Source organism: Oncorhynchus clarkii, chromosome 32, assembly GCF_045791955.1.
Source record: "Oncorhynchus clarkii lewisi isolate Uvic-CL-2024 chromosome 32, UVic_Ocla_1.0, whole genome shotgun sequence".
Lineage (NCBI taxonomy): Eukaryota > Metazoa > Chordata > Actinopteri > Salmoniformes > Salmonidae > Oncorhynchus > Oncorhynchus clarkii.
The window spans coordinates 16,302,987-16,315,196 of NC_092178.1; the positions used below are offsets into that span (position 1 = coordinate 16,302,987).

At 42.5% G+C, this 12,210-nt stretch overlaps 1 protein-coding gene across 1 annotated transcript in view; it reads right to left on the reverse strand.

Annotated features, from left to right (window-relative positions):
- Positions 1 to 12,210, reverse strand: part of LOC139392223 (syndetin-like) — a 217,884-nt gene that overhangs the window by 87,358 nt on the left and 118,316 nt on the right. Inside the window, exons 17-20 of the mRNA XM_071140055.1 lie at positions 9,059 to 9,149; positions 7,200 to 7,400; positions 4,433 to 4,551; positions 2,327 to 2,436 (exon numbers count right to left, since the gene is read on the reverse strand). Coding sequence (XP_070996156.1) covers positions 2,327 to 2,436; positions 4,433 to 4,551; positions 7,200 to 7,400; positions 9,059 to 9,149 — 521 coding nt within the window. The remainder of the gene's footprint in view (positions 1 to 2,326; positions 2,437 to 4,432; positions 4,552 to 7,199; positions 7,401 to 9,058; positions 9,150 to 12,210) is intronic.

The following is a 12,210-nucleotide window of genomic DNA, read 5'->3' on the forward strand; positions in this document are numbered from 1 at the left end:
AGCTTTGGGCAACAGGGTTAAGTAGCTGGCTAGCTATTTATCTTCATGAACTGAAGTTCAATTCCAATAGGAGAACAACAAGTGGCAACCTAGCTAATACTTACTTACAAGGATTCCTAAATCATTGCTAAGAATAATGAAAATGACTTTATTTCCACTAGTCATTGTTTTCAGGCTGGTTGTATTGGTGCTAGCTAGGTACCAAGCTAAAGCTAGCTACCCCAGAAGTTGCGGTCGAACAAAATATGCTTTATTACCAGCGCGATATTGTAAACACATCATTCGTGACCGGTTTGCTTGTTTGCAGACTTTTTTTTTTTTTTACAGCTTTGACAGTTCCACTGTATCTTTTTTGACACCCAAACAGCGTTCCATAGTATGTACAGTTGAAGTTGGAAGTTTATATACACTTAGGTTGGAGTCATTAAAACTTGTTTTTCAACCAATTCACAAAATTCTTGTTAACAAACTATAGTTTATAAAGTAATTTTCCTAACAATTGGCCTAATAATTCCCCACATGTTATGGCCTAATATGTACTGTTGCTATGATTACACATTTTGGGACTTTACCAGAACATGGGTGTCCCTTTCAGAGGAGTTAGCAGGATGACAAGTCTGGTTATTTCTGTAAAGTTGCTGTTGCTTTGGTCCCACATTCATGCACCTGTCTTAAGGAGAGTACCTGTCTGTATTTTTAAACTATCGGTGAGGCTCTACAGTTTACATTCCCTAATATGAAACCAAACTAAACTCAGTGCAAGGCAATAAGATAACGGTGGCTAAATGCCAGAGGGGATGAGTCATTAAGAGGAGTTACTATGGGTGTGACATAAGGAGGAAAAATGTATAAGAAGTATGTGCCGAGACTGGAAAGTAGTTTTCATGAACGAGCTCGGCTTTTATTATGTTGTAATAAAAGTCTATTTGGACTCCGGTATTTGAGAAATATGATTGACTGAATATTTCCAAGATAGTACCGGTGCTCGACCCGTCAGCTAAAGCCAACATCACCCACGACAGAGAACGGTTGATTGTCAAAGGCAATGAATTCCATTATCTTGGCTTTAATGGATTTCACCATTGAGTTGTCTCGCTGAAATGTTCTTACTCTTTCAAATGACTGCTCGACTTGTTGACTGCTCGATCCACACAGCAGACATTGTGGGCTAAGTCAGGAATGCTGTGTTGCAACATTTTACGTGGCGTCATTACGTCCTGTACCTACGTTATATAAGTGTGCACGGTAGCTATGACATTGGTTTTTAATATTGGCGTTAAACTTGTGATCAAACATTTGACAGGATGTTTCACATCAGCACTGCACCAAATGAAAACACAATTAGAATGTGATGAAACGACTGACTTAATCTATTTTATATTCCGACCTCTATATCTCCTGGAACGTAAAGGGTATCAACCGCTCATCATATCCAACTAAAGCAGGCAACATTGGAGCTGGGGTAACATTAGGTCCCACGGACTCCCATAGTAATGTAATCTCTGATGTTTGAAGTCAATCATAATGGAATAGTATCCTTGAGAGAGGGGGGGTTATAATAATAATCTGCCTTGCCAATGGAGCATTTACATGTACTCTGAGGGGATGGAATTTAATTTGAGAAAATGTTCATAAAAACTAACAGCTACAAAGCACTGGGCTGTAACAAGGTTACCATTGAATCAGAACTGATGAAACAGCCACTTTGAGCTTAGACCGGCACTTTCTCACTTTATCTTTCAGTGAATGCTACAGTACAACCCAGATGAGGATTTATTTTATTTTACTTACTATGTATACATGTACTATTATGCATCTGAAATGCTGTTGGTTGAATAAAATGTACCACATTGTAAGTGTACTGCGCTGGTCATTCAGAAAGTCGTTTTAATACCTTTGACAAATTTGAGATTTCTTTAACTAGGATCCTTAACTACCTTGCTTATCATAATTACATTTCTTCTTCTCCGATTAAAATAAATCAAAAGGAGGGGTTTCAATTTGCGAAGGAAGCCAATTTGACGGCTCGGGCCCAGACACATCACAACTGACGTTTAAATGTTTAGATGTTTAAATTGCACTTAAGAAAGTAAATGTCACAGGGGTTCGAAGGGGATACAACAGGCTAATCATGGCAGGTAGCCTTGGGAACAGGGTCCTGGATCCTCACATTCTTAATGTGCATTTAGCTTGTTAATTGGTGCCATTATAAAAGGTCTCTGCGGCGAGAAAGGGGTCACCACCGTCATCACTTAGTGTATTGGAAGCTTCTGGGAGGTGAAAGGAGAGGAACAGAGGAGAGGAACAGAAGGAAAAGATTACTCACCGACCAGTCGGATCACGTTGAGGGTTGTGTTGGTCAGGATGGGAGCGTTGGAGCCTTTGTTTAGGCTGTAGTCAGACTTCTTCCTGCTGCGCAGGGTCTCCCTTGACGCACTGATTAGGGAGAGACGAGAGGCGTGTGGGCGGGACAACAAGGCCAATGCTTGCAGGTCAGGCGGGCCAGACAAGAAACTAAATGATGACATGGTGATGTTCAAGACAGCGGTTCAGTTTCATAACCGAGGCTTGGTGATAACCATGGCTCGGTGCTTGAGCCCAAACACAGACAGTTGTACAGGTTCATAACCCTGTGGTTCAGTGGTTGAGCCCAGACACAGACAGCTGTTCAGGTTCATAACCCTAAAGCTCGTTGCTTGAGCCCAGACATTCATTCATAAAATATTTTTAATTTATCAATTAAGTGGCGTGACACAAGAGCGGGGCCAAAGACACAGCTAAAACGACACCAGGGTTGGGGGGGGTGGTAAACAGCTAATCTTACAAAACCTGCCCTCCGACTAACGATTAAACATCATCTACCACCATTCATTAGTACATCTCTAATTCCTGGACCTAGATGTCAACTTCCTGCAGCGCATCAATTAGCCAGTGATTCCATCTGAAAGATTGGGAAATGAGCATGTTAGAGGCTTAGCTCAGTACAACACATCAGGGTGAATGCAGACTCTGCAGGCACCATGTACAGTATTGTATTTATTAAGGATCCCCATAAGCTTGTGCAGCATGAAGTTAACCCAAGGCTCTCACCATACAGATGTAGGATCTTAATTTGAACACCCTGTTGCAGGAGAACTTTGGATTTGAGGTTTAAAAAGGCTTTTGAAGTTTGTGATTTCCACTTTGAAATTACAGACTTGATTTTCCCTTACAAAAAATCTATCAACCCCCACAAAAATGTATATTAATTATTATCCACATAATTCACATTTCCTGTAGCTGCAGGATTATTCTCCTGCTCCGCTGTAGCAAACTGGCTCAAATGAAGATCCTACATCTGTACAACATACATGGAAATCAATAAGTGTGTCATGTCTATGTACATTATCAATTCATTACTTCCTACATCCAACATCCGTTCCTAATGAAGAGCTGTTGAATAAGTAAACAATGTGATTTTTGCACTCTGCTGCACATCTGGCGATATCACACAATTAGCTGCCGTATCGTAGCACGTAGTCCACATACACAGTCTACACACTGATTTACTGCAGAAAGAATCTCCCCTCTACTTCGTTAGCAAGAGAACAATGTGTGTGTGTGTGTGTGTGCGTGCATGAACAATGAAAGAGCGGCATTATACATTCATAACTCCATGAAACCATGATGAGCCTTGCTAATTGTGATTGTGATTTACGACACACATTACACCAGTTTAGGAAGAGGCCTTAAATAATAACCGCAAAAATGCCGCTACTAAAATGGTGACAATTTGCATAACATAAAACTAAAGCGCCCACAAGTAGCTCTTCCAGTGGAAGGCACAGTAATGTATTTTAATGATCTGTTACAAAACGGCTTCATTCAAACACTTCCAATACTATAGAAGATGAAGATTTAAGAACACATTCACATGGGTAGAAACTGCCTCCTTCAGTGTGTTAATTCATCCTCATTTCTCCACCAAAGAGGGATAATGATTGCCTGTGTGTTTATCATGGGATTCGAGTGTTAATCAGTGAGGGGAGGGTAAAACAATTGTTCATTATGTAGAAAAGGGACTTGCCAACATTGATGGGTTATGTAGGAATGAGCAGCTACACATCTCTGAGGCGGTTATTCTAAATATGTGGCCAATACATTCATTTTAATCGCAGCTGTTTCAACAATACACAGAAAAAAACTATGAGAATTGTTTTTTTCCTCAGTGTAGTGTTGAAATGGCTGCAATTAAAATGAATGTATTGGCTACATATTTGGAATAACCACCTCAGAGATATGTGTAGCTGCTCACTCCTACATTATGTAAATAGTGTACGCATCTTTCCAATTATAGTTGTTCATCATACATTAACTACTGGCATAGTACTTGAGAACTTGACCAGTGAGGTCACGGGGTATGACATCATCACGTCGTGACTTTTGAACTGACCTCTTGAGAGGGACGTCTCCGGTCTGCTCGTCCACGTAGTCCTGCTTGAGTTCATCAGGGACGTCACTGTCGCTGTCATAGTCCTGGTACACACACTTCTCCAGCTCATCGGACTCATACTGCAGAGGGGAAGAATAGTAACAATATCCTTCAAATATGGCCATTTAGAAAAAGGTTTATATATAATAAAAATATGATCATTTAGATGCTTTTATCACTGTGGTAGTCCTGGTATACTTCTCCAACTCATCAGACTTACAACGTAGAGGGGAAATAACAGTAACAATATGGTCATTCAGATGCTTTTATCACTGTGGTAGTCCTGGTATACTTCTCCAACTCATCAGACTCACAACGTAGAGGGGAAATAACAGTAACAATATGGTCTTTCAGATACTTTTATCACTGTGGTAGTCCTGGTATACTTCTCCAACTCATCAGACTCACAACGTAGAGGGGAAATAACAGTAACAATATGGTCATTCAGATGCTTTTATCACTGTGGTAGTCCTGGTATACTTCTCCAACTCATCAGACTCACAACGTAGAGGGGAAATAACAGTAACAATATGGTCATTCAGATGCTTTTATCACTGTGGTAGTCCTGGTATACTTCTCCAACTCATCAGACTCACAACGTAGAGGGAAATAACAGTAACAATATGGTCATTCAGATGCTTTTATCACTGTGGTAGTCCTGGTATACTTCTCCAACTCATCAGACTCACAACGTAGAGGGGAAATAACAGTAACAATATGGTCTTTCAGATACTTTTATCACTGTGGTAGTCCTGGTATACTTCTCCAACTCATCAGACTTACAACGTAGAGGGGAAATAACAGTAACAATATGGTCATTCAGATGCTTTTATCACTGTGGTAGTCCTGGTATACTTCTCCAACTCATCAGACTCACAACGTAGAGGGGAAATAACAGTAACAATATGGTCTTTCAGAAAAGAGGTATAAATGATGAAAAGTTTATCAGTTTAGATGCTTTTATCCAAAGTGATAGTAACAGTAACACACTTTACCTGAGCTTGAATAATGTCAGGTAATCGAAATGCCATTGTGAAAATATAAAGCTGAGAGTGAATCCTATAAGGTATACAGCTCTCTCTCTATATGGTGGGAATAACATGTTGGCACAATATTGCTGTTCTCCTGAAGTAGAAAGAGAACAAGTAGAATAGGTGGTGAGGCAGATAGCAGCTTGTGTAAACTCACTATCCCAATCTAGCGGGAAATAATGCTTCCGATTGAGCTCTATCAGTTCATATTGAAAACAAGTTTCAGGCTATGAATACGTATTAACAAGAAAATAACCATTTTGGATTTGACTAATCCCTTTTGATAAGATGTTTTTTCTCCTCAAGGTACATTGGTATTAGAATTAAGACAAAAACAAACAAAGGGTTGATTGTAATGGCAGAACAAAACTAACTGGTAACGGAAACCCAACAGATAATAGCTTTATACAGAGGCGTTGAAATGGAACAACTCCAGTCCACTTGTACACAAGAACATTACCATAAAAGCTTCTCTTCATAAAAGCTAGCCCATTAGTTCATTAATATCAGTGTGCTACCACTCAAGATAACAGAGTTCTCCAAACACCCAACACCCATATAAATATACCCTTTATTTTTCATTACATCCTCAGCTCATATTAAATATCATTAAATGTCAGACGCACAAAAGCATTAAGCACCACTGCGGTGGGTGTTAATTCAGGCGTGACAGTTAAGGTGACTATAAACCACTTAACGTCCCCAAATGATTACGTGCGACTTAAATCACTGCTATAATGCCTGGTGAGATCTGATGGAACGACAGCAGGCGTTATGGAGAAGGATCAGTGGATGGTGATAGAACTGGAGAGACGCAGCAGAACTCTAAAGTACATACTGGACTAGCCATACTGAGTATAATGGACAACAGACACTAACAAATGATTGTGGCAGAGAGAGAGTTATGGAGTATGACACCTTTGATAGAAATAGCCTTAACTTACCCCTATCAACACAACAGCTGGTGCTATTATATTCCACATGACAAAAAGTATACAGAATATAGGTCCAGTGCTTCTCCTGTATTTTGTAATAGGTAACAACCACGAGACTTATAACTATATAAGTCTCGTATTCATGCATTTTGAGGTTGGTCTGGTTTGATTATTTAAAAAAGGGGTTTACATTTTCATAATTAAAAAAAATATTAAAATGCTCTATGCGTTCTATCCCTCAATAGCACATTATTCAGTCTCTTTTACATAGCAGGCGTAAGAGAAACAGACCAGACAAGGTAGGCGCGCAGTGGAATAAGGTCATTGTAGTTAATTACCACATTTTCTACGATAAACTACGTAGAATATTGGCCTGTTGGAAACTACAACTCCCTACTAGATCGCACAGGTCGGGCTTGATCTAATTTATCTATTGAGAAACTGCGCACAGAAAGAAAAAAGTATTGAACTGATATAGGTCAATTAGTTGTTTAAAAAACTAAAAATAACGGAAAATTGCTCAGCACTACTTTGGTAAATTGCTCAGCACTACTTATAATATAACATATGTACAATATAACACCTCTGTTATAAGCATGTAAAAAGTGCACGTGGGTAAGTGTGTAATCCAAAGGCACTCCATACCCCGTTGGAGGCCGATCACGTGCATCTCATGATCTGAATACAGACTACAGGACTGGTATCAATAAACCTGTAATACATCTGTAACAACCATGTAATATAACGCAAGGCACTGCCTACCCCGTTGGAGGCCAGTACGTCCTCAGTCTCCTCATCTTTGTTGTCGATGTGCCTCTCAAAGGGGTTCCCCTCCTGACTGAAGTGCTGAAACAGAGACAGGACTTCCTGGTCCTTGCTGGACAACACCTGGTCCTGACTGGACAACACCTGTCTACTGGGAGACACTGAAGGGGACCGGCTCTGACCCATGAACTTAAACTCCTGCAGAGAGAGAGAGCAGAGGGAGAGATACGCTTACAGTGAATAGAGAGACATGCAAAGAGTGAATACAGGGTGAGGCTTAGCTACAATGAGTTACCATTGATCACAAAGAAGGAGTCGATGGAGAAAAAAATATACACCAAGAAATGACTATCGAGCATATTTTTTATATTGTACAGGTATAATGGAGTTACTGCTCGCGTTGCTATAACAAAAGATCTTGGATACTGTCGAAGAGAACAAATAAAAGACTGGGATATAGGAAAAGACGGAAACCCGAGCATCATCTTTGCCAGCGGCAGAACAGAAGCTTGAACCAGTTTACTGCCTGCCTCTACATAAGTCACACAACAGAGACTCCCCAGCCAGAATTATACCTACCACTTCCGTATTGTGTTTGTTAGATACCCAAGCCATGAATCTTTCATGAGATGCTAGCGGGACCCTGGCTGCCGTGAGGGGAACCTGGTAGGAGGCTGGCTAGATTATTCATTCCATGGTAGTCCTGTGATGTTGCTGACAGAAGGATTACATCCTAAACTGCTTGTGAGCGAATAGGAGCGGCATAGACAAAGAAACAATCCCATACGCCTGCTGACGCTGCATGTTTAAACATGTAGATTACATTATAGAACACGTTTTCTGTACAACTTTCCTCTGTACATAAAAACCCTAAACTGCATTGATTACAACATTAATAAACTCCCGTATCAAGGATTGAAAGAATCATGAATATAGTAGACAAGCATTGGTTAGGCTACATATTCAAACATTCACCTAACCTGAGATTTAGATACAGGCTTGACAGAAGTTCCCCATTTATAAGTTCAACCTCTCCAGTTGAAAACACTTGGTAATAACATCTCTAGGGAAAGGTGGTTAGGCTATACGTGAGCTAATACCACTTCTTGGATTCATATCCCACAAGACAGCACAATCACATTGGCTTGCATCCCAAATGGCACACTCATCTCTATATAGTGGACTACTTTTAAGCAGGGCACTTAATGCTCTGGTCAAATGTAGTGCACTACATAGGGAATAGGATGCCATTTGGGTCTCAGCCATGGTTTAGAGGATCCTGTCACAATACCATTCCCTCTGGCTGGAGTTCCTTTAACAAATCTCTCCTCTCCTTTTCAACAGCGAAACAAAGGCTTAGCCTCAATTACTCTCAAATGACAGTTTAGCATGGGAAGGCCATTAAGATGCCTATTCTTCATAAGATAATGGAGAGGGAAGTCAAATATGCTAATGCTGGAGGGTACATTGGGAGGATGGTTGTGAGGGAATCTGCTTCCACCACAGGGTGCTAGCCCGGGAGAGATGGCGATATCACAACATCAGAGGTTGTTTCTTAAATGATGTCTGTTGGCAATCAAGAAATGTAAGAGTTTCACGTCATCTCTCCACTCTATTTAATAGACATTCCCGTTTTGCAATTCTTTATTCAAGGTTTTCATATTGATGTCATGTTTGACATGTCCAGGGACATTGTACATACAGCTTTAACTTTTTGTTACACCTCTGTCTTCCCCCCCCCCCTGCTGACAGCTAGGACCACTATGATTTATATCCATATGTAAATGCCATGCCTACGATGAGTCTACAGCACATCACTTCTCTGAGGTTCCCTGGCTCCTAACTGTCTTACTCACATGGAGCTGAGCGATGTTGAAGTTGGACTTGACAGGACACAGTTCCCACGTCTCATTTTCCAGAAACATCCGCAACTCCTCCAGGCGTGTCCTGGGGGCATAGAGAAAGAAAGGGATGGAGGAAAAGAAAAGAAACAAGACGAAGAGAAGTCAGCGTTTGCCGAATAACGACCGTTGCCATTTACTTTCAAGCACAAGAGCTCTTGTTCTCCCAGAGTCCCAGATGAAATGTGTGGATACAAACAGAGATATGTCATGGTAGGTATGGAGGGCTGTTTGTTGAGGGAGAAAAAGGACCGTCCATACACTGCTATGATCATCACCCCCCGCTTGCGAACCACCACACTCGCCGCCTCTCTTTTGGGGGTCAATATCAATTCATCCACAGGAAATGTCAGTCTAAACATCAAACATTACAGAGTCCCGGTCCCTCAGCTTACAGGTGTTTAAATAAATGTCACCACAGACAGTATGTCACAACACCGGTCAGTCATATCGCTGTTATAAGAAGGTGATGAACTAGAGATAGTCATAATATGTCACGTGCTGAACACAACAGGTATTAAAGTGAAACGCTTACTTACAAGCCCTTAACCAACACAGCAGTTTAAAAAATACCAATAAGAAGTAGTTAAGGAGCAGCAGTAAAATAACAATAGCGAGACTATATACACAGGGTACCGGTACAGAGTCAATGTGGAGGCTATATACACGGGGTACCGGTACAGAGTCAATGCGGAGGCTATATACACGGGGTACCGGTACAGAGTCAATGTGGAGGCTATATACAGGGGGTACCGGTACAGAGTCAATGTGGAGGCTATATACAGGGGGTACCGGTACAGAGTCAATGTGGAGGCTATATACAGGGGGTACCGGTACAGAGTCAATGTGGAGGCTATATACAGGGGGTACTGGTACAGAGTCAATGTGGAGGAGATATACAGGGGGTACCGGTACAGAGTCAATGTGGAGACTATATACACGGGGTACCGGTACAGAGTTAATGTGGAGGCTATATACACGGGGTACCGGTTCAGAGTCAATGTGGAGGCTATATACAGGGGGTACCGGTACAGAGTCAATGTGGAGGCTATATACAGGGGGTACTGGTACAGAGTCAATGTGGAGGCTATATACAGGGGGTACTGGTACAGAGTCAATGTGGAGGAGATATACAGGGGGTACCGGTACAGAGTCAATGTGGAGACTATATACACGGGGTACCGGTACAGAGTCAAAGTGGAGGCTATATACAAGGGGTACCGGTACAGAGTCAATGTGGAGGCTATATACATGGGGTACCGGTACAGAGTCAATGTGGAGGCTATATACAGGGGGTACCGGTACAGAGTCAATGTGGAGGCTATATACACGGGGTACCGGTTCAGAGTTAATGTGGAGGCTATATACACGGGGTACCGGTACAGAGTCAATGTGGAAGCTATATACAGGGGGTACCGGTACAGAGTCAATGTGGAGGCTATATACAGGGGGTACCGGTACAGAGTCAATGTGGAGGCTATATACAGGGGGTACCGGTACAGAGTCAATGTGGAGGGGCACCGGTTAGTCGAGGTAATATGTACATGAGTTAAAGTGACTATAAATAGATAATAACAGAAAGTAGCAGTGGCGTAAAAGAGGAGGTCAATGCAAATAGTCTGATTAGTTTGATTAGATGTTCAGGAGTCTTATGGCTTGGGGGTAAAAGCTGTTTAGAAGCCTCTTGGACCTAGACTTGGCGCTCCGGTACCCGTTGCCGTGTGGTAGCAGAGAGAACAGTCTATGACTAGGGTGGCTGGAGTCTGGCAATTTTTAGGGCCTTCCTCTGACACTGCCTGGTATAGAGATCTTGGATGGCAGGAAGCTTGGCCCCAGTGATGTACTGGGCCGTACGCACTACCCTCTGTAGCGCCTTGCGGTCGGAGGCCGAGCAGTTGCCATACAAGGCAGTGATGCAACCAGTCAGGATGCTCTCGATGGTGCGGCTGTAAAACCTTTTGAGGATCTGAGGACCCATGCCAAATCTTTTCAGTCTCCTGAGGGGGAATAGGTTTTTGCCGTGTCCTCTTCACAACTGTAATGGTGTGCTTGGGCCATGTTAGTTTGTTAGTGATGTGGACACTTGAACCTCTCAACCTGCTACACTGTCAATGAGAATGAGGGTGTGCTCGGTCCTCCTTTTCCTGTAGTCCACAATCATCTCCTTTGTCTTGATCATGTTGAGGGAGAGGTTGTTGTCCTGGTACCACACTCTCTGACCTCCTCCCTATAGGCTGTCTCATCGATGTCGGTGAATAGGCCTATCACTATTGTGTCGTCTGCAAACTTAATGATGGTGTTGGAGTAGTGCCTGGCCGTGCAGTTATGAGTGAACAGGGAGTACAGGAGGGGACTGAGCACGCACCCCTGAGTGGCCCATGTGTTGACGATCAGCATGGCGGATGTGTTGTTACCTACCCTTACCACCTGGGGACGGCACGTCAGGAAGTCCAGTATCCAGATGTAAAGTGAGGTGTTTAGTCCCAGGTCCTTAGCTTATTGATGAGCTTTGAGGGCACTAGGGTGTTGAACGCTGAGCTGTAGTCAATGAATAGCATTCTCACATAATGGTTCCTTTTGTCCAGGTGGGAAAGGCCAGTGTGGAGTGCAATAGAGATTGCATCATCTGTGGATCTGTTAGGGCGGTATGCAAATTGGAGTGGGTCTAGGGTTTCTGTGATAATGGTGTTGATGTGAGGCATGACCAGCCTTTCAAAGCACTTCATGGCTACAGACTTGAGTGCTACGGGTCGATAGTAATTTAGGAAGGTTAACTTAGTGTTCTTGGGCACAGGGACTATGGTGGTCTGCTTAAAACTTGTTGCTATTACAGACTCGGACAGGGAGAGGTTGAAAATGTCAGTGAAGACACTTGCCAGTTGGCTAGCGCATGCTCACAGTACACATCCTGGTAATCCGTCTGGCCCTGCGGCCTTGTGAATGTTGACCTGTTTAAAGGTCTTAAATTGGCTGTGGAGAGCGTGATCACACAGTCGCCCTGAACAGCTGGTGCTCTCATGCATGTTTCAGTGTTATTTGCCTGTAGTTTAGCTTGTCTGGTAGGCTCGTGTCACTGGGCAGCTCTTGGCTATGCTTCTATAATGGTT